The sequence below is a fragment of the Hypanus sabinus genome, chromosome 28 (assembly GCF_030144855.1).
Source record: "Hypanus sabinus isolate sHypSab1 chromosome 28, sHypSab1.hap1, whole genome shotgun sequence".
Taxonomy (NCBI): Eukaryota; Metazoa; Chordata; class Chondrichthyes; order Myliobatiformes; family Dasyatidae; genus Hypanus; species Hypanus sabinus.
This window is the reverse complement of record NC_082733.1, coordinates 12,350,708-12,374,480: the sequence shown is the minus strand read 5'-3', so window position 1 is coordinate 12,374,480 and position 23,773 is coordinate 12,350,708. Positions and strand designations below refer to the sequence as shown.

General features: G+C 41.1%; 1 protein-coding gene across 3 annotated transcripts in view; it reads left to right on the top strand.

Annotated features, from left to right (window-relative positions):
* The window catches only part of asb7 (ankyrin repeat and SOCS box containing 7), a 73,209-nt gene that overhangs the window by 37,326 nt on the left and 12,110 nt on the right, over positions 1-23,773 (top strand). For 2 of the 3 annotated variants that reach the window (XM_059952621.1, XM_059952620.1), the window contains one exon: positions 8,668-9,273. In XM_059952621.1, coding sequence (XP_059808604.1) covers positions 8,668-9,273 — 606 coding nt within the window. Of the gene's footprint in view, positions 1-8,667; positions 9,274-14,637; positions 14,796-23,773 lie in introns of all 3 variants that reach the window. The other variant, XR_009508308.1, reaches the window with a different exon arrangement.

Genomic DNA, 23,773 nt, shown 5'->3' with positions numbered 1-23,773 from the left:
TGTACTTTGCATCATGGTCCAAATTAATCTGTTCAGGAGGTGGTGTAAATTTAAAAAAAAGGCTTACAAACAGGAAGTGATGTTTGTACAAAACGAACTGCATACTAAATGAACAGTGCCTCTAGATGCAGAACACAACCTGCCTGAGGTCCAAGATGTCAAATTTCACTGCTGAAACTAGAAGTCAAATTACCATTATGTTTTTGGCAAAAGAATGAGTAGTCTCAGTCTTGAAACAGTCTTACTGCACAACGTATAACTGTTCGCTTCGAAACAGTAGCTTCTGCAGCCTTTTGTGTGGGAGCATTGGAAAGTGGTCAAGTCTGCTGAAGAGAGATTCTTCAGTTGCCACTGGAGAGACATGACATTTGTCCAGCATCTGCACAGCATTTTCAAACCTGTAGCTGCACTATCAGTGTCCACTGTCCTAATTGTTGTCACATTTTGCAATGACTCTCTATCAAGCCACTTGCAGAGAAAGTCCAGTTCTTCACTAGGCTCGAGAACTAGTTCCAAGGCATTGTGAAAGCTTGATTTTCAAGACAAATAACTGGTAGGCTGGTCAAGTTTTGCTGTGTCTAGGTCCCAATGAGCCAAATCCATTGCACCTACGTCTCCTGAATAAGGGCATTGTGGAGAATGGCTTGTCAACTGTGTACCTGGGATGGGTGAGAATTCAGTCTGTCTGTGTCTGTGCAAATGGAATTGGTATCGGTAACAACTCTTGACTGAAGCCTTTGCTGTGATGAAACTGCAGAAAGGGCTGTTGTGGGTGTTTACTGCTGAAGACCTTGACTGTCAATGCCTGTACTAAGTGAGAGTTAGCTGCATTGGCTGCTTTGATAGCAAAGCATGACTGATTCTAGTTATAGACTTGTCCCCGTCTTACATCAAGTGCTACTTCATACTCCTTTGCCTCTATTAAGGCAGCCTGAGTGCATTTAACATAGCCTCCACATTTGCTGTCTCCATGTCTATACAAGCTTTCTGCATTTGCATCTCAGCTTCACATTTAGCATAAACCACTGCTTTGGCTCTGACTTGAGCTCATGCTGCTTGTAGATTTGTTGGAGTGTCACAAAGGCACAGTCGATACGCTACATTTTCACTTCTAGATCGTGGCGATCGAATTTGGTGGGGGTTGGAAGCTTGTGTTGTAGCGTATGATGTTCAGATGCATCTCCAATGTGTGGGCAATGCCTTTGCAAATGAGTTATCTTTTCACTGTACTGCCGTCACAGTGCGTTGTGTACAAGATAAGGCAGGGAGTTAAATACTTTCTCAAAAATCACCCTAGCCTGAAGTTTTCTTCAGGATTTTTAATGAGAAGACAGTGAAATTGCGGAAAGTTAAGTAAAACACGTATTAGATTCAATATAGAATCGTCACACACCTGAATATACTAGTATTAGCAATTATACTGTTTGTTCTTCTGCCATCAGGTAAAAGTTACAGGAGCATCAAAACTAAAACCACAAGGCTACTAAACAGCTTCCTCCCACAGGCAGTCCGACTGCTAAATAGCTGCTCTACCTGACTCTGCTTTGGGCACTTTTAACTTGTACTGGACACTTATAACTTGTTCTTAACTGACTTGTGGCTGTTGTGTTTTTACTATTTATTGTTATGTTTATTATTTAGTGTTGCATTTGTTATGTTATGATTGCACTGCTCCTGGGAAATGCTGTCTCATTCTGCCCTGCAGAGCTGATGTACGATTAGAATGACAATAAAGTTTTTGAATCTTTGAATCTTTGAATCTATTTTCACAATCAGCATTAACCAAGGTAATACACACGTTCAACATTCCATTACTATGCCCTGTAGACCAGAGTGAACTCGTGGCGCAATGTTGTATTAATATTGATAACTGTCCTTCAAAGTACACTTACTAAATGTTTCTCAATATTAAGAAAGCTTAAGATTCACAGATATTACTGTTTCAAGGGCAAATAAAGAGTGAATGCAGATGGATGTCTTTCCACCGTGCTTGCTCCAAGTACAAATCCGAATTAACCTGTGCAGGAAATTATGTAAAATCAAACAGCGTGTGAACTGGAAGTGATGTTTGTTCAAAGCAAACTGCATACAAAATTGACAGCGCCTCTGGAGGCAGAGCAATGAGGTTTGTGCATTTCAGAAGGAGGAAGAAAAAAATCTCCGTGGAGTATACCGTTGAATGATAGGGTCGAGTTGATGGACCAAATGGCCTGCTCATATTTGTATGTTTTCATGTTTCACTTTCATCATAATGTTTTTGATGTATCTGGATCATCCAGATACTATTTACAATATATGGAGGATATGCAAATACTTCGTGCTGGTGGATCATGAGAAGAAATTCCTTTTGGTGCATGCAGTATTTCTGGAAGACATGATATTTTTAACCTGCTGGGGTCTACAGTGCTGCCTTATTTTCTGGTCAGAAAGATGGACTGCCTTCCACTATGGGAACTTTCATTAGTATGCTCACCAACCACAGCAGCTTTACAGTTACAATGAAAGCGACTCAAGGCCCCATAGAGATGGAGAGTAAGATTGCTCATCTCACAGTGAGACCTCGTTGCCTTTATCAGATTGCTAAATACACTAAATAGCTAGTGAAACCTTTTAGTGGTAGCTAAGTTCTGTACAATCTAGTAAGTTAAAGAGACCTTGTGCATGAGGAAGAACAGCAAAGAATTGCAAAGCATGAAGGGCACCAGGAGCATGAGATGGGAGGAAGAAGGCTGGCAGGATAATGTTCCTTGCCTCTGCAGTCTCATCTCCCAGCTGACTGGTCAAGGAGAGCAATGTTAGTATTTTGGTGTCATTTGCAATGCAAACTACTTGATAGAAAGATGCTTCTCTTGAGGATCTGTGAAGTCATAGACTGCATTGCAAGCAGTAGTGGTCTCAATTGTTCCAATTATTAACATCAGTAGATTACACCAAAACTGAGATGGGAAGTTCTGGTGACCCATTAAAAATCCCTTTCACTCTGTTTAATGGAACCACAATTAGCATGTAATTGATTGAAACCCTGTCCTGTTCAGTTATTGAAGCTGCAAAGGTTCTATTTCCTACAGCAACAAGCAATCTGCTGGAAGAAATGAGAAAAAAAATCAAGCAACATTGTTAGAAGGGAGGAATTATTGACAATGAGTCAAAGCCCTGCATCAGAACATCAATTGCTTTCCCTTGATAAATGCTGATCAACTTGCTGAGTTCCTCCAGCAGATTGTTGCACCGGATTCTAGCATCTACAGACTTTTCTCACTATTTTCTAATTGTGGCACTCAAAGAATTTAAACATATGACACGCTTGTGTAGACGGTAGTGTGCAAATTACTCTGGATTAAATTGCACAGATGTGAACCAATCTGACCCAGATTTGTACTCTAAGAACTGAAATAACTATTGCTACTGATAATTTCAGTGAGTGTTAACTCATCGTAGAAAATAATACCTTGTTGCTTTTACTAATGTATATCCTTTCTCATTCTCCAGATCATTGTTAATACTGCATACCTTTCTGATGTTTTTAGCATGATTTAGTTCTGCTTTTCAGCCTCTCAGATTTTCAAGATCTGTTTTGTAGTATTTGTCACTGAATTTTTGATTGTTTTCTAACTCAGTAGATGGCAGTGTTAACTGTTACGAAATTCCCGTAACTGGATCACTTACCAGCAAAGATAGGGAGGTCCGTTGAAGTCTGATGGTACCATTTTTAAAAGCCTGTATTTATAAAGGGGCACAAAAGAAGATTAATACAGACATTCAGATAATATACGTCATCAATACTCAATCTAAAAATCACGGGTATAATAATAATCATCAATTAAGCAATAGCTCTATCGTTTGTCTAGGGGATATTGTATTGTCCGATGGAAAGATATAGGTCACTGTCCTTTCAAGCTGCAGCTCTTTGGGTTTAAGAGAGACAGCTTTAAACTTGCCCGGGTCTTTTATGAGGCCAATCCGTTGAGTCGGGGGAGTGGGTTCCCCGTTGTAAGTTCCAAGTCGTTTTCCGTGGTACCAGCCACCAGCTCCCAGGAAAGGGAACCGAACGCATGTGGCTTCCTTCAAATGGCTTCCCGCTGTTACGGGATTGCTAGCGTTTCTTCTGGTGCGTCTGAAGGGGTTGTTCCCCAGACCCTCTTTTATACTTCCTCACGGCTTCTCAGATGTCAATCAGGTTGGGATGATGCAATCCCTCGACCAGCTCACTCTGGTCATCCCCTGAGGGGCTTCAATGAATAGTACAGTACTCAATACACAACTTGGTCTTCCGGAGACAATGGCCACGTCCCGTAGCTTTACATCGCTATGGGGGGGGGGGGGGGGAATGTGACATCCTGCATGTCTCTCGCTCTCATTTCCTGGGTCTCCTGACCCAAATTAATAGTGATCTTGCGACTCTCACAAAGGAGGGGGGCTACCCCGCACCTTCGGCCCCTCAGGGCTGTGGTACATTCATAACATAACCAATGGAGAGGACAAGCATTTTGAGATTCATTTCTTTGGAAACTGAGTAATTCCAAAATGATGTTATTGTTGAAATTTTTAATAATGTTTTTCTGTCCAAAATTAATTTTATGTATTTAAATCTTATCTGGATTTTTCACTGATAACTGCAAAAATGGTGATGTTTTTGAAAACTTGAATTTCAAGTAATTTGGAGCATAATAATAAATAAAAGTGCTTTTGTTTCTGCTTTCTGATGTAGCAACCAGAGCTTTTGAAAGATTCCAACTAAACCAGTATCCTTTTTAGGATTTTTTAAATTTTGTGTTATCTTTTAAAAAAAATGTTAACTTACATACTACCCTCGCATGGTGTTCATTTAATTAAGTTTCCAAGTCAGAATCTCATGGACTGGAGTCTCACCCAATGAATTGAACATCATCTAGTCACCTACCTCAGTGCATTATTGAAAAAATTTTGCTCTTTCAGAAGAGTTGTGAAGCTGTGTCCCGTCTTTGCACCCAGAAGATCATTGATGAAGCTATGGCCATAATTAAAGATTTTAGTATGCTAATAATCTTTTCTATGCCAACACAAACCATTCATCTGTACATGGGATCTTACTAAATGCAAAAATGAAATAGTTATTGCATTATAGATGTTTTATTCTGAGCATTTTGGAATACACAAAATATTATCCAATTATGTAATTTTAAACCTTCATGGAGGAATTAAAAATTGTAAGAATTCTCTTATTAAAGCTTGTTTGCCAACGCTGTTGACTATTATTGCCTACTACTTATTGCCCTGAGAGTGACAAAGTGTTGCCCTGACCATCTCAGGCAGCAGATATATTTCTTTGAAGGGAGTCGGTGAATTGGTGTAGTGATTGCCTGGTACTAAACAAGAATAAGCAAACTAACAAATTTGAAATGAGGGCTTTTAGAATTTTCAGTCTCTAGGTTAAGCATCCATTTTATGACTGCTAGGTTTCTATAGGTTTTTATTCATCCACCAACCAGAATTGTAGACAAGGCTCTTTAAAAATTAGCACAATGAGTCTAGTATATTACCAGAGTTGAGCTTTTCCAGTTAATCACATTAACAAATTCTTTTAGTGTTAAAGGCTTTGGATAGATGTCAGCTTTTATTGTTGAGAATATAGATAATCTATTTAATTTCTATTCTGTTACAATATCAATAAAGCAATTGTAAGTCCTGGGTTCAGTACCAATGGGATGGATGGAGGAGAGTTGTACTGCAATTGCCTTTACTGATTATCATCCAAAACCCTGCAACAAATGGAGAGACAAAAGACTACAGTTGCCAATATCTAGAGGAACTCCATGGGTGAAGGAGTAGCACTGTGAGTTGGGGGGTGGGGGGGAATGCTGCATTGTGCTCCTGCTTCATCACTTCCCCTCCCCTCTACATAGGTGAACTCCTCTCTCTACTGTCAATTGTCTTACAGAGATTTAATTTCCCCTTACGTAGATTCTACTTGAACTAATGAGTTCCTCTAGCTAGCAGATTGTTGCTTCACTGGAAATGTGAAGGTATATAGACAGTAAGCTGGGAATCAAATAGAGTCAGCAAAACTTTGTTCCTACTTGGTTGCTGGCTATGAGAAGAATGGCAAGTATTGAATGCTGTAGCTCCTGGTATCAAATGAAAGTGCTCTAACCATGATACTGAGATGCAGCCTAGGATATGCTGGGACGCGACCTCAGTAGTGTAACATTGGGTCATCGGGTGTTTTCGCATCTTTCAGCATCAGACACTCATCCAAACAACCCAGCCAGGGTCATTCAGGCCCTGACATTGGTCCACGGGTCACACCACCTGATCCGTAGCTATCTGGAGGCTCAGTCAGTAGTCTCTGTGATGGTCCTGATGGCTTTTCTTTGCAGTCCCTGTAATGCCGAGGAGCAAGTAGGTTCTGCGGCGTGAACATCCAGCAAAACTTCTATCCCCACCTCTATAGGCTTACATTGTGCCCCCTGGCACTGCTAAATAACTCAAAGAAAATGAGTTATTTAACATGTTATCACATCCAGATTACTGCATCATAATTCTACTCCAAATGTAGGCACTGTTGCTAAGAAAGCAAATTTGTCGGTTGATTTGCACATTACAGGATTCCTCAAACAAAATAAAATAGAAGTTAATTAAATGGTTTTAGTGTTATTGTTTAAGCAAGGATTGTAGCTAGGGGTTCATGGAGAGTGCTTCTATACAATGCCTTAGGACACTTATCAGTCAGATTTAAATTGAATGTGATTATTAAGGTCTACACCACAGAATCAGAATTTTCAGCTTCGCCGGTCTATGCTGCCCTCTGCACCACTGAAATCTCTAATTGACTCATCAGTAAAACTGCTGATTCAATCACATATGATATAACCATATAACAAAGCATGGAAACAGGACATCTCGGCCCTTCTAGTCCATGCTGAATGCTTACTCTCACCTAGTCCCACCAACCTGCACTTAGCCCATAACCTTCCATTCCTTTCCTATCCATATATCTATCCAATTTTTTTTTTAAATGACAGTATCGAACCTGCCTCTACCACTTCTACTGGAAGCTCGTTCCACACAGCTACCACTCTCTGAGTAAAGAAGTTCCCCCTCGTGTTACCCCTAAACTTTTGCCCCTTAACTCTCAACTCATGTCTTCTTGTTTGAATCTCCCCTAACATTTGCACACATCTCAGGGGAAAATAATACACAATGTAGTGCTACTTTGATACTTTGTGGTGAACAATGGAAGTCTGAATTCTAAACCTGTAGATGGTGATTTGCCGCTTTGCTTTTCAAGTTTCAGAAACCAAGAATGAAAGACTAGCATTTAGGAATCAATTTTATTATCACCGTTTTATACAATGTAAAACTTGTTGTATCATGCAAAGCACAAACTTACTGTAAACTCAAATAGTGTGGGGGAAAAAATGAGGTGGTGTTCATAGACCATTTAGAAATTTGATGACAGATGGGAAGTACCTGTTCCTGACTTTGGGCTCTGGAAACTCCTCACTGGCAGTAGTAACAAGGAGAGGGTGGGTACTGGCTGGTGACTCATTAATGATGGATGCTGCCATCTTGAAGAAGCCCTCAGCAGTGGGGAGGGTTGTGATGGAACTACCTGAATATACAGCTTCTTACATTCCTGTGTATTGGAGCCTCCCTACCAGAGAGTGATGCAACCTGTCAGAATGGTCTCCATCCCACCATACATCTATAGAAATTTGTTTATATACAAAATCTCCTCAAATTCCGAATTAAGTGGAACCACTGGCAGGCCTTCATGATTGGATCAATGTGTTTTACCCAGAACAGAGCCTCAGATGTTATCACCCAGTATCGCCTACCGTACTTTGCATCAAATAAAGTATCTCTCTATCAGCTAGCTTGTACACAATGAAATAATTGGGTATGTCATTAAGGAGTAAACCATTTAGAACCAAGATGAAAATAACGTCACAGGGTGTTGAATCATTGAAAATAAAAAATGCTAAGTTCTCTGATATGAAACAAATGATAGGATATGGAGATTGTGCCACCTTTCTGCACTGCTGCTGAAAATCATAATGAATAGTGAAGCAGACAAAATGAAAGCTGGCCTACATTTTCGTCTGTCATCTGTTTTAGATCTTGGTTGAGAGAGATTTTCTCTGAGGAAAATTCACATATTCCTGTTCAGCTGGAATCATGGAGAGTATAGAGGCCAGATAGCCCCAAGTTCAACACCTCCAGCAGGGTTGAACTCTCTCTGTGTTACACAGAAATGTCAATCTGGAGTTTGAGCTTGAAACTGGTGTGGTAGTTGAACCTGCATTGTTGTGGTTCAGAGAGGAAAGTGCCACTGTGGTTCAAAATATGAATCAATCATGCCACCACATTTTTGTTTCAGTATCACATGAGGTTATTACAGTATTAGGCTAACTTCTAGGTAAACTGAAGGGCTGATGTGGTTGTCACAAGCAGCGAAACCAGTTTCAAACTATTTCCCTACATAAATAAAACTGAGCTGAAGATTGCTCGGCTGTCTAGAGAAGACAGAGATTTCAATATACAGTACTGTATTCAGGGGAAGTTTCATTCATCTGGAATAATCTTGTGTCTATTAAAATATCTGATGTTATACTTTTACAATGCAATTAATGAAGATGATAACACTAATTTAGTACTGTCTTTTAAATTGCTTTTAATCTTTTTCAGCTGATCCCACTGTTAAAGACTTAATTGGAGGCTTCACTGCTTTGCATTACGCAGCCATGCATGGCCGAGCACGGATTGCACGGTTGATGTTGGAATCTGAACACAGGCCTGATATTATTAATGCTAAAAGCAACGATGGATGGACTCCTCTTCATGTGGCTGCCCATTATGGCAGGGATTCATTTGTCAAGCTTTTGCTGGAATTTAAAGCTGAAGTCGATCCACTCAGTGACAAAGGCACAACGCCACTTCAGTTGGCTATTATCAGAGAACGTTCAAGCTGTGTGAAAATTCTTTTGGACCACAATGCCAATATTGATATTCAGAATGGTTTCTTGTTACGGTATGCAGTGATCAAAAGCAACCACTCTTACTGTAGAATGTTCCTTCAAAGAGGAGCAGACACAAACCTTGGGCGGCTGGAGGATGGACAAACGCCATTACACTTATCTGCGTTGAAAGATGATGTGCTCTGTGCAAGGATGTTACATAACTATGGTGCAGATTGTAATACAAGGAACTATGAAGGGCAGACTCCACTGGCTGTCTCTGTTAGTCTATCTGGAACTAGCAGACCCTGTCTGGATTTCTTGCAGGAAGTCACAAGTAAGTTATTTTAAGTTTTTGGTTTGAAAGAAAAATCAAAGGAAGCAGACCTCTAGAAATTGCCGCCTTCACTTTTGAATATGAAATACAAACTCAATTGTGTGAGTAGATGAGAGAGCAAACTAATTTGTTTTTTTAATGCTGATTGGAAGTTAATTAGTCAGAGTCAACACAACAACAGAGAAACAGACCCTTCAGCCCATCTGATCCATGCTGAAATATTATTATGCATAGTCCAATCAATCTGCATCTAGACCATAGCCCTCCGTAACCCTCCCATCCATCCATGTACCTATTTAAATTTATTTTAAGTGTGGAAATTGAACCTGTATCTACCATTTCTGCTGGCAACTCGTTCCACACTCTCACCACTCGAGTTAAGAAGTTCCCCCTTTATGTTCCCTTTTAACTTTTTACCTTTCATCCTTAACCCTTGACCTCTAGCTCTAGACTTAACTGACCACAGTAGAAAAGAAGCTGCTTGCATTTGCCCTATCAATACCCCTCATTTTATATACCTTCATCAAATCTCCTCTTATTCTCCTGCTTCCCAGGCATTAAAATCCTAAACTATCCAACTTTTTCCTGTAACTCAGCTCCTCAAGTCCCCACAGCATCTTTGTAAATTTTCTCTGCACTTTTTCAGTCTTATTGATATCCTTCCTGTAGGTAGATGACCAGAACTGCACGTAATACTTCAAATTAGGCCTCACCAATATCTGATATCACTGTAGAAGACGGTATTTGTAGTAGTAGCCTGGATATAGGGTGTAAGTTGAAACAAGAGCTAAAATTAGCATGTTGCAAAGGTAACACTACAGTTGTACTGGGGATTTCAACATGCAGGTAGATTGGGAATATCAGGTTAGTACTGGACCCCAAGAAAGGGTGTTTGTGGAGTGCCTCTGCAGTGGATTCTTAGAGTATCTTGTACTGGAACCTACCAGAGAGAAGGCAATTCTGAATCTAGTGTTGTGTAATGAACCGGATTTGATAAGGGAACTCAAGGTAAAGGAGCCATGAGGAGGTAGAGACCATAATATGATAAGTTTTAATTTACAATTTGAGAGGGAGAAGGGAAAATCGTAAGGGTCAGTATTACAGTTGAACAAAGGGGACTATGGAGCTGTGACGGAGGAACTAGCCAAAGTTGACTGGAAGGATACCCTCGCAGGAATGACAGTGGAACAACAATGGCAGGTATTTCTGGGAATGATTCAGAAGGTGCAGGATCAGTTCATTCCAAAGAGGAAGAAAGATTCTAAGGGGAGTCAGGGACAATCGTGGCTGACAAGGGAAGTCAAGGACAGTATAAAAATAAAAGAGAAGTAGTATAACTTAGCAAAGATGAACAGGAAGCCAGAGGATTGGGAAATTTTAAAGAGCAGCAGAAGATTACTGAAAAGGCATTACGGGGAGAAAAGATGAGGTACAAAGCCAAGAATATAAAGGAGAATAGTAAAAACTTTTTTAGGTATGTGAAGAGGAAAAAAATTAGTTAAGACCAAAGTTGGGCCCTTGAAGGCAGAAACAGGTGAATTTATTATGGGGAACGAGGAAATGGCAGATGAGTTGAACAGTACTTTGGATCTGTCTTCACTAGGGAAGACACAGACAATCTCCCAGATGTAATAGTGGCCAGAGGACCTAGGGTAACAGAGGAACTGAAGGAAATTCACAATAGGCAGAAAATGGTGTTGGGTAGACTGATGGCTAATAAATCCCCAGGGCCTAATGGTTTGCATCCCAGGGTACTTAAGGAAGTGGCTCTAGAAATCATGGACGCTTTGGTATTCATTTTCCAATGTTACTATAGATTCAGGATCAGTTCCTGAGGATTTGAGGATAGCTAATGTTATCCCACTTTTTAAGAAAGGAGGGAGAGAGAAAACAGGGAATTATAGACCAGTTAGCCTGACATCAGTGGTGGGGAAGAAGCTGGAGTCAATTATAAAAGATGAAATAGCGGCACATTTGGATAGCAGTAACAGGATCGGTCGAAGTCAGCATGGATTTACAAAGGGGAAATCATGCTTGACTAATCTTCTGGAATTTTTTGAGGATGTAACTATGAAAATGGACAAGGGAGAGTCAGTAGCTGTAGTGTAACTGGGCTTTCAGAAAGCCTTTGATAAGGTCCCACAGAGGAGATTAGTGGGCAAAATTAGAGCAAATGGTATTGGGGGTAGGGTACTAACATGGATAGAAAATTGGTTGGCAGACAGGAAACAAAGAGTAGGAATTAATGGGTCCCTTTCAGAATGGCAGGCAGTGACTAGTGGGGTACCACAAGGCTCGGTGCTGGAACCGCAGCTATTTACAATATACATTAATGATTTAGATGAAGGGATTAAAAGTAACATTAGCAAATTTGTAGATGACACAAAGCTAGGTGGCAGTGTGAAATATGAAGAGGACATTAGGAGAATGCAGGGTGACTTGGACAGATTGGGTGAGTGGGCAGATGCAGTTTAATGTGGATAAATGTGAGGTTATCCACTTTGGTGGCAAGAACAGGAAGGCAGATTACTATTTGAATGGTGTCAAGTTAGGAAAAGGGGAAGTACAATGAGATCTAGGTGTCCTTGTGCATCAGTTACTGAAAGTAAGCATGCAGGTACTGCAGGCAGTGAAGAAAGCTAATGGCATGTTGGTCTTCATAACAAGGGAAGTTGAGTATAGGAGCAAAAAGGTCCTTCTGCAGTTGTACAGGGCCCTAGTGAGACCCCACCTGGAGTATTGTGTGCAGTTTTGGTCTCCAAGTTTGAGGAAGGACATTCTTGTTATTGAGGGAGTGCAGCATAGGTTCACCAAGTTGATTCCTGGGATGGCGGGGCTGTCATATGTCGAAAGATTGGAGCGTCTGGGCTTGTATACACTGGAATTTAGAAGAATGAGAGGGGATCTGATTGATAAGATTATTAAGGGATTGGACGTGCTAGAGGCAGGAAACATGTTTCCGATGTTGGGGGGAGTCCAGAACCAGAAGCTACAGTTTAAGAATAAGGGGTAGGCCATTTAGAACGGAGTTGAGGAAAAACTTTTTCTGCCTCAGAAGGCAGTGGAGGCCAATTCTCTGGATGCTTTCAAGAAAGAGTTAGAGCTCTTAAAGATAGCGGAGTCAAAGGATATGGGGAGAAGGCAGGAATGCTGCACTGATTGTGGATGATCAACCATGATCACATTGAATAGCAGTGCTGGCTTGAGGGGCCGAAGGGCCTACTCCTGCACCTATTGACTATTAGTATGCCAAAAGTTTGGGGTGTCAAGGGGCAGAAGTGAGTGCAGTTACTATTATTAGGGAGATGGTGCTTGGGAAACTGAAAGGTCTGCCCAGGGTTCTAAGAGAGGTACCTGAAAAGATTGTGGAGGTATTAGTAATGATCTTTCAAGAATCAATTGATTCTAGCACAGTTTGGGGACTGGAAAAATTGCTATGTTACTCCACTCTTCAAGAAGGGAGAAAAGCAGAAGAAAGGAAGTAATAGGCCAGTTAGCCTGACCTTAGTGAATGAGAAGATGTTGGAGTCAATTGTTAAGGCTGTGGTTTTGAGGTATTTGTAGGCACATGACAAAATAGGCCAAAATCAGCATGGTTTCCTTAAGGGGAAATGTTGCCTGACGCATCTGTTGGAAAAGTTTAAAGATATAGCAAACAGGATAGACAAAGGAGAATTGATGGATGTTGTGCACTTGGATTTTCAGAAGACCTTTGACAAGGTGCCACACACGAGGCAGCTAAATGAGATAAGAGCTCAGGGTAATAAAGGAAAGATACAAGCATGGATAGAGCATTGGCTGATTGGCAGGAGACAGAGTAGGAATAAAAGGATCCTTTTCGGATTGGCTGCCAGTGACTACTGATGTCCCACACGGTTCTGTATTGGGACCACGTTTTATTTTACATTGTATCTCAACAATTTGGTTGATGAAATTGAATGCTTTGTAGCCAAGATTGTGGATGATATGAAGATAGATAGAGCAGCAGGTAGAGTTAAGGAAGAAGGGAGGCTGCAGAAGGACTTAGATAAGAAGAATGAGCAAAGAGGTGGCAGATAAATTGTGTGGGGAAGTGTATGGTCATGAACTTTGGTAGTAGGAATAAAAGCAGAAAGCTTTATCTAAACAGAGAGAAAATTCAAAAATTTGAGGTGCAAAGGGATTTGGAGTCCCCGTGCAGGATTCCCTAAAGGTAAATTTGCACATTGAGTTGGTGATGAAGAAGGCAAATGCAATGTTCACATTCATTTCAAGAGGACTAGAATTTAAAAGCTGAGGCTGTATAAGGCACTGGTGAGGCCTCATGGAGAATTGTGAGCAGTTTTGGACCCTTATTTAAGAAGGGATCTGCTGACATTGGAGAGAGTTCAGAGAAGGCTCATGAGAATGATTCCAGAAATGAAAGGGTTATGATAGCAGCATTTGAAGTCTCTGGGCCTAGACACACTGAAATTGAGAAGAATGAAGGAGAATCTTGTTGAAGACCCAGATAGAGTGTATGTTAAGAGGATGTTTCCTTTGGTGGGGGAGTCTAAGACCAGAGGGCACAGCCTCAAAATAGAGGGATGTCCATTTAGAACAGAGATGAAGAATTTCTTTGGCAAGGGGGAGGTAAATCTATGAAATTCATTGCCACAGGCAGCTGTGGAGGCCAGGTCATTTAAGGCAGACGTTGATTTGTCAAGGCATGAAAAGTTAATGGGAAGAAGGCAGGAGAATGGGGTTGAGAGGGAAATGGATCAGTCGTGGTGAAATGGCAGAGCAGACTCAATGGGGCAATTGACCTAATTCTGCTCTTATGTCTTGTGGTATACGATCTTACGATACAGCTTCTACATAACATCCCAACTCCGGTACTCAGTACATTGAAAGCCAATGTGCTGAAAGCAACTTTTATGGCCCCATCTAGCTGTGACACCACTTTCAAGGAAGTGTGGTTCTATATTCCTCAGATCACTCTATTCTACCACACCCCTCAGTGCCCTTCTGCTCATCATGTAAGTCCTACTCTCGTATGGCCTCCCAAAGTAAAACACAACACACACTTCCTTTTGTTACTTTTCAGCCCAATCGTTCAGCTGGTCCATAAAACCAGAAAAGTCTAAACAAGTTTGCAGAGGATGGTATGAACTATGACAATGAAAAATCTGCAAATATAAAACACTTATCTTTGTTCTTTATATTTGGTGAATTACCTTTGAGTTTTAGTCTCGATGTAGCATAATTATAGAAGCTAACTTGCACATGAGTATGCCACGAGTAGCAGTAAAACAGATGACGAGTTGAACTTGTTGTAAAGCATATTAGTTTAATAGAGAATAATTTCCTCCTGAATGGAACCATGGAACATTTCACATCTCTAAGGGAGAAGATGCTCCCATAGGTCGGCATATTCTACATATCTTCTTACTGATAGTCCATTCACTTGGAAGTGAGGTTTGATCCATCTACAACTTCAACATGGATACTTGCATTGACTGAAACAAGGCTCACTGGTGACACCCCACTTTGCTACTTGCAGGGTATGTAACTCTTGTGTTTATTGCCTTACATAGCTTGCCTGTTCAAACAGATGTGGTAGAATTAGAATTCTAATTTCCAATTCTCACTGGTTTAACCCAACTCTGGTAAATTCTTCTTCTCAGGACTTGTTTAACACTCTCATTTCTACTCTTAAATTCTCTGGACTACTGAAGTTTTGTGGAGTTTCCCCTCAAGATATTTCCAATCTCTTTGTCCCTTAGCCTCCATACTAGGCAACTTTTCCTGGTTGTCTCGTCCTCTATCTCAATTAAATATATTTTATAATTTCATGAGCCACAATATGAACTTCCCTACCTACATAACGAATACATTATTTTAATTGAATCTGCTTAAAGTTTTATTAAGTCACCTCTCATCCTCTGAATTCCAAGTTTATACAGCCTGAAGCACACACATAAAATGCTGGATCTGCAGTTTCTCTTGTGTCTCTGTTATACAGTGTAAATTCATAATTCAATCTTATAATTCTATAATTTGTGATGCATTTATTCTGGAGTGTTAAACTGCAAGTGAAACACAGGTGATGATCTGAGGAACTGTGCAGCGGCCCTCCTTATCCTCGAATTCAACGAATTCAACCAACTGTGAATCGCAAAAACCCGGAAGTGCTCTTCCAGCCCTTGTCATTGGAGCATGTACAGACTTTTTTTTCTTGTCATTATTCCCTAAACAATGCAGTATAATAGCTATTTTACATAGAATTTACATTGTATTAGTTATTATAAGTAATCTAGAGATAATTTAAAGTATACCAGAGAATGTGCATGGGTTATCATGGATCGGGATCGAAAAAAGTCGTAAGTTCTCTTACTAAGTAAGTCAGAACAGGTACATCCAGTATTATTTAGTGTCAGTCAGTCAAATGTTTGTCTTATTGTATAGTATATAATTTACCTTTCTATGCATATAAAACACTTAAGAACGTATGTTTCAGCGCCGGGCTTGGGAAGTTCAGTGACAGACCACTTCCGAGCACGCTCTCCACCGTGCCGGGTTGATGTGGAGGATCAAAAACCCAAAACCCAATAATTAAACCACTGCATAGCTTAGTAATAATTGTAGCTTTCATCCAGGGCAGAGCCTTTCTCACTTTATCCTTTAAAATTGTTCAGATTGTTGACTGACGTAGCCTAACACTTTTCCAATGACCGATGGCGTTTCACCTCTTTCTGATCGCTTTTGTTATTTCCGCTTTATTTTCAATCATGATCGTGATTATTTTCGTGAACAGAAACACTGTGGATTCAGAGCTCTGATGCTGGGTCCTAATGTCCACCACACTGAGACAGGTTAAATAAGGTCTAGGGTTCCGTTGGGTCCTAAGGTCCACCGCATTGAGACAGGTTGAATAAGGGACTTGAGCATCTGCAAATTTTGGTATCCGTGAGGGGTCCCAGAACCAATCCCTCACGGATAAGGAGGGCAGACTGTATTTATTATACTACTGTAATACATGTAAAAATAGTGTATGCTTGTTGACAGTGTTACGAACCCGGTAACTGGGTCACTTACCAGCAAAGATAGAGAGGCCCGTTGAAGTCTGATGAGACTATTTTTAAAAGTCTTTATTCATAAAGGGGCACAAAAATAAGATTAATACAGGCATTCAGATAAAAGACGTCGTCAATACTCAATCTAAAAACGCGGGTATAATAATCATCATCAATTAAGCAATAGCTCTATCGTTTGTCTAGGGCAGGGGTCGGCAACCATTACCACTGAAAGAGCCATATGGACCCATTTCCCACAGAAAAGAAAACACTGGGAGCCACAAAACCCGTTTGACATTTAAAATGAAATAACACTGCATACTACGGTTTTTTTTGCCTTTATGCTATGTATAAACAAACTATAATGTGTTGCATTTATGAAATCGATGAACTCCTGCAGAGAAAACAAAATTACATCTCTGCATGCAACAAAAACATTTTGAACTCCGAAAAAAAGACGTTGGGTTGAAGGTTACTCCATAGTTAGCCTACCTTCGATCGAAAAATTAAAAGAAATCGCGCACTGGCGGGTGTCAGGGATTGGCAGCGGTGACGTATATTAATAGCGATAAAAAACACGTTGTGGCGGTGTGCTACACGCAGCGCTAAGATAATGACACTGCAGTCAAAGATAACTTTATTCGAACTAAACAGCCTTGCTTTAAAGCCTCCCTCAACCCGCCCCCCCCCCCCCCCCCCCGTGGGCGCGGATGCTCCAAAAGACACGTACTCACAAACCCCCGTAGGCTATCTCCCTTAGCCGGAATGGTGGCTAATTGTGAGCCGGTTTGGATGTGCCAGGAAATGGTGTCGCCACAACGTTTTATTTAGATTGTACAAGATCACCATAATCTTCAAATTTCGAATTACATTTCAAAAACTAACAAACCACGGGGAGCCGCAGCACAGAGATTAAAGAGTCGCATGCGGCTCTGGAGCCGCGGGTTGCCGACCCCTGGTCTAGGGGATATTGTATTGTCTGATGGAAAGATAAAAGTCACTGTCCTTTTAAGCTGCAGCTCTTTGGGTTTAAGAGAGAGACGGTTTTAAACTTGCCCGGGACTTTTATAAGGCCAATCCGTTGCGTCGGGGGAGTTGGTTCCCCGTTGTTAGTTCCAAGTCGTTTTCCGTGGTACCAGCCACCAGCCCCCAGGCAAAGGAACCGAACACACGTGGCTTCCTTCAAATGGCTTACCGCTATTACGGGATTGCTAGTGTTTCTTCTGGTGCGTCTGAAAGGGGTTGTTCCCCCAGACTCTCTTTTATACTTCCTCACAGGGTCTCAGATGTCAATCAGGTTGGGATGATGCAATCCCTCCCTCAACCAGCCCACTTTGCCTGAGGGCTTGCACGTAGCATAGTCCCCAATCCACAAACATGGTCTCCAGGAGACAATGGCCAGGTCTCTCTCTCTCTCTCTCTCTCTCTCTCTCTCTCTCTCTCATTTTCTGGGTCCTCTGACACAACCCAATAATGCTCTTGCGATTCTCACAAAGGAGGGGGCTCCCCCCCTTCGGCCCCTCAGAGCTGTGGTGCATTCATAACAACAGGTATAACATATAACAGTCTCGAAAATCTGATAATCCAACACACCATCAGTCTAAAGAATGCCAGATAATTGGAGTTTTGAAAATCATAATGATCTGGTATCTAACTCACTGGGTCTGTTTCCTACTTTATTTAAGTGCTTCAGGCCAGCTTTTCCTGTAATGTAGAACAACACAGCAGAGCATAGTTCCTTCAGCTATCCTTTTAAACTACTCCAAGTCAACCTAACGCTTCCCTTCTACACAGCCTATAGCCCTTCATCTTTTTTTCATCCATGTGCCTAGGAGTTTCTTAAATGCCCCTAATGAATCAGCCTCTACCACCGCCATTGGCAGCATACATTCCAGGCAGTAACCACTCTGTATATAGAAAAGTACTTAACTCAGACATCTTCTCTAAACTTTCCACCACTCGCCTTAAAAGGATGTCCTCTCACATTAGCCATTGCACTCTATCTATGCATCTTATATCTTTCACCTCTATTAAGTTGCCTCTCAATTTCCTTTGTTCCAAAGAGAAAAGACTTAAACTTGTTCAACCTTTCTTCATAAGACTTTTTTAAACTAGAAAATTAATTCTACTGGTGTATCACCTCTTTAGAAATTGATTAATGTGTTGGAAATTAGAATAACATCCACTGGTCTGGAAAATCTGCCATCTGGGAACACTGAAGTTGCAAGACTGTTGGACCATGAGAGGTTTACTGTACTATAATTTGATGGACTTTCACTTTTGCTTTTAATCTTTTGTGTTATATATTGATACATACCGTTGTGTCACTGAAGGCCTCAAATAATTCAGATACAATCTATTCTTCACAAGTATTCTCTGAATTTATGTTGTTGATATATTATCTTATATAAATATTATCTTACAGTTATATCCCTGCAACTGATGGTAAATTTATTGTTATTAGTTACTCTTTCAAGTGAAATAACTATTTTTAATCTACACAGTTCCTGAAACTGGTAAATTGATGCACCCTTTAGCAGTAGCAGTGTCCCAGTGGTTTTGCCTATTATATGTGTTGCAAGAAAAAGTGTTACAGGAAATGAGTTCTGTCGGTCTTTTGGCAGCGTGAGGCTTTTCCACCATTCAGTCTGTCTATCTTTGAATTTTCCATCTCTCAAACCTTGCAGTCAATGAGCCAACTTTCCCCACCTCTTGCTCCCCCTCCCCCTCCTCCATTCTGCCTCACTGTTCACTCTTTCTGTTTTCAACATTTGATCTTTAGAATAAGTTGGAACATACAGTATCAGTCGTGAGCACTAAAAGCAGTTGGTTTCATGATAATGATCGATTTTGTGGTGTGGGACTGGGCAGGTGTGAAGGTGATTGTGGTTGCAGAGTGGAAAGTCAGCTTTATTTTCAAAAGGGAATTGAAGAAATTGGCTGTCTTTGCTGGTAGAAATTGAGACCACACACAGCTCTTGAATAAAACAGTTGTGCTGGTGTTTAAATGGAGTATCTTGATATATTCAGGGCAGCAGCACATGATGTGAAGGGGATTTACATTTTTTAAATGTGTAATTTGCATCTCAAATGTCCAGCATTCAGTTTCTAATTCTGCAGTAATTTAGGTAATTATTTGTTCACACTTCAACTCCTATTTCTGTAATTTAACAATGCCCCTATCAGCTCCATCCCTGTTGGTCTGCTATTTTGTTATTCCTTAATTTTCCCCAGCCTTCCACTCTCTCACGAACTTTCTTTTTGTACACATCACATTTCAATCTTTCTGTGCTTTTCAATTTTTTAATCTCCAGTTTCATTCTGATGATTGATGAACTAAAACATTAACTGTTTCCCTCTCTGTGAATGTTGTCTCTCCTGATGTAGCATTTCTAGCATTATCTGTTGAATTTCAGATTCCTCACATTTTAACGTAGAATAGTACGTTAGAATAGCCACACACTCTTGGTCCCACAGAATTGTGCAGGATGAGTGTTACAGAGTCATTGAACACTGCAGGGCTGAAACAGGCCCTTCAGCCCATCTAGTCCATGCCAAAACATTAATCTGCCTAATTCCATCAACCTGTATCTGACAACAGCCCTCCATACGCAACCCATTCAGTTATCTTTCCAAATTTCTTTTATATTTAGAATTCAAACCTGCATCCACCATTTGCTCTGGCAGCCCATTCCACACTCTCACCGTCCTCTGAGTGTAGATGATCCTCCTTATATTCCCCTTAAGCATTTCACCTCTCAATCTTAATCCATGACTTCGGATTGCAGTTTCACCCAACCTCAGTGGAAAAAGCCTGTTTGTGTTTACCCCGTCTATACCCCTCAAAATTTTGTATACCTCTATCAAATCTTCCCTCTGTGTTCTAGGAATAAAGCCCTAACCTATCAACCTTTCCCTATAACTCAGGTCCTGAAGTCCCTACGGCATCCTTGTAAACCTTCTCTCTACTCTTTTAATCTACTTTCCTGTACGTAGGTGACCAAAACTGCTCACGATACTCCAAATTAGACCACACCGGTGTCTTATAAAATTTCAATATAACGTCTTAACTCTTGTACTCAATACATTGATTTATGAAGGCCAATCTGCCAAAAGCTTTCTTTATGACGCTACCTGTGATGCTACTTTCAAGGAATTAATGATCCCTCTGTTCTACGACACTGCTCAGTGCCCTACCATTCACTGTAAGCCCTACCCTAGTTGGCCCTCCCATCATGCAACATTTCACACTTGTCTGCATTAAGTTCCATCTGCCATTATTTAGCCCATTTTTTTAGCTGGTCCAGCTCCCACTGCAAGCTATGGTAGTTTTCCTGCTGTCCACTACACCCCCAGTCTTGCTGTTATCCGTACATTTGCTGATCCAGTTTACCACACTATCATCCACTAAGAAAAAAACAAACTTCATGATACATGTGAGTGATGGTAAATCTGATTCTGATACGGATCTCTATTGTGGATTGAGACTGGGAAGGGAGCAGGGAGAGGGGAGTCATGGGTGGGGCAGGGGAAGAGAGAGGGGAACGAGCGAGAAGTGCCAGGGAGACATTCTGTAATGATCAATTAACCAATTGCTTGGAATCAAATTACCTTGCCTGATGTCTCAGGGCTGAATGTGTATGCACCTGTGTCATGTCTAACCAACCCTGGCACTCCTCTGCCACCTGTCCCACACCCTGCCCATAGTGCTTCACTCTCACAATTTCCGACATCCTTTCCTCCTGTCAGATTTACAAACTTGCTCACCGCTCCACGTTGAAAGATACAGTACTGTATCTTACAGTACAGTAAGGTCTTAGGCACCCTAGCTATATATGTGTCAGTGACTTTTGCATAGTACTGTAGATGACAAACAGCAAAGGATCCAACACCAATCCCTGTGGCACCCCAGTAGTAACAGGCCTGCAGTCAGAGAGGCAATCATCTACTACCACTCCCTGGCATCTCCTGCAAAGCCAATGTCTAATCCAAGTTAACACCATAAGACATAGGAGCAGAATTAGGCCATTTGATCCATCGAATCTTCTCCGCCATTCAATTTAGTGCCTCCTCTTGAATGCAAAGTGTCTGAACCTTCTTGACCAACCTTTTATGCGAGACCTTGTCAAAGACCTTGCTGAAGTGAATGTAAACAACATCCACTGCCTCTCCGTCATCAACTTTCTTGGTATGTACCTTGAAAAACTCTATAGGATTGGTTAGACACAGCCTACCGTCCATACACAAAGCCATGTTGATTATTCCTAATCAGCCCCTGTCCATCCAAATACTTATATATCCAATCCCTTAGAATACCTTTCAATAACTGTCCCACTAATATCAAGCTCAATGGCCTATAATTTCCTGGCTTATTCTTCGAGCCTTAAACAATGGAACATTTGCTATCTTCCAATCCTCCAGCACTTCACCTGTGGCTAAGGATGTTTAAAATATCTTGGCTAGGACCTCTGCAATTTCTGCACCAGCCTCCCACAGAGGGCTAATCTCATTATATTATGCATGATAATATATCTGGAAGCCCTTGAGAGTCTCTTTCACCTCGTCTGCAGAGGAACCTCTTACCTTCTTGGAGCCCTCCTAATTTCCTTCATGTATTCTTGTGCATTTCTTGTACTCAAATACCTCATTTGTTCCTACCTACCTATACCTGCTATGCACCCCCTCCTTTTTCTTAATGAGGGCCTCAATATCTCTCAAAACCAAGATTCCATAAACCTGTTACCCTTGCCTTTTATTCCAACAGGAACATAGAAACTCTGTACTCCTAAAATTTCACTTTTGAAGGCCTCCCACTTACTAAGTGTGTGTAGGCCTATGCTAGTCTCGATAGCCCATGGATTTGTGCCTTGGAAAGTTTCCAGGACGCAAGCCTGGGCAAAAGGTTTTTTTTAATGGAAGACCAAGGTGCAAGTCTCCCCTCTCCACGCCATCAATGTTGTCCAAGAGAAGGGCATTAGGACCCATACAGCTTGGCACCAGTGTCGTCACAGAGCAATGTGTGGTTAAGTGCCTTGCTCAAGGACACACATGCAGCCTCAGCCAAGGCTTGAACTAGTGACCTTCAGATTACTAGACGAACGCCTTAACCGCTTAGCCACGCACCAACATACTTACTAAGTACACCTATGCCAAAAAGCAACCTGTCCCCACCTACACTTGTCAGATCCTTTCCGATGCCATTAAAATTGGCATTTCTTCAATTTGGAAACTCGATCCAAGGACCAGATCTATCCTTTTCCATAATTACCTTGAAACTAATGGTATTATGATTGCTGGATGCAAAGTGTTCCCCCACACAAACTTCTGTGACCCACCCTGTCTCATTCTCTCTAGTTGGGACTTCTGTGTATTGATTAAGGAAACTTTCATGAACACATTTGACAAACTCTTTCCCATCCAGCCCTTTTACAGTATGGGAGTACCAGTCAATATGTGGAAAGTTAAAATCACCTGCTAATGCAATCTTATGTTTCTTGCAACAGCCTGTAACCTCACTACAAATTTTCTCCTCTAAATCCCACAGACTGTTGGTTCACTGGACACCTTTCCAGTTTGTCTTGTCTGAGCACTGCTGTGATGTTTCCCCCACCTCTCCTCCTTTAATCCCTCCCGCTCTATCACATCTAAAATAACGGAACCTTAGAACATTGATCTGGCAGTTCTGCCCCTCCTGCACCCAAGTCTCAGTAATGCTACAATGTAAGATAATTCCACATGCATTGAAATATACTCAGCTCAGAATCTAAGTGCTCAGTCTTTTGATTCCTTCCTTGGAATGTAGGCTTAACATCTGTCTCCACAACCACTCCACTATCTATTCTAATGTTCTGGTTCCTATCCCCTTGCAATTCTAGTTTAAACTCTTTCTTGTGCAGCAGTAGCAAACTTTCCTGCTAGGATATCTGTGCCCTTCCATTTCAGGTGCAGACAGTTCCTTCTGTACAGGTCCCACCTTGCCTGGAAAAGAGCCCAATGATCCAAATATCTGAAGCCCTCCCTCCTGCACCATCTCCTTAATCACGTTAAATTGTATAATCTAACTATATCTGGCCTCACTAGCCTGTGGCATGGGTACCAGTTTTGAGAGCACAATCCTGCAGGTCCTGTGCTTTAACTTAGTACCTGAATACATCCCTCCTACCTATATCATTGGTACTGACGTGGACCATGACCTCCGGCTGCTCACCCTCCCACTTAAGAATGCTGTGGACTCAATTCAAGATGGAAATTTAGATATTGTTCGAACATAAAAATTGGTGAAAGCATTGTTAAATATTTTAGGAACCAGTGATAGTGTCGAGGCTAAATAGAGGTTTGGTCCTGGCAAGGATATGAATTTTAAATTCACACCATGGTCAAAGAATTTGCTTTAACCTCAAAAGATGGCTGCTTCAGAGATCTGTCACGGGAATACTTTCTGTTCATCAAATAATGTATATCCGATT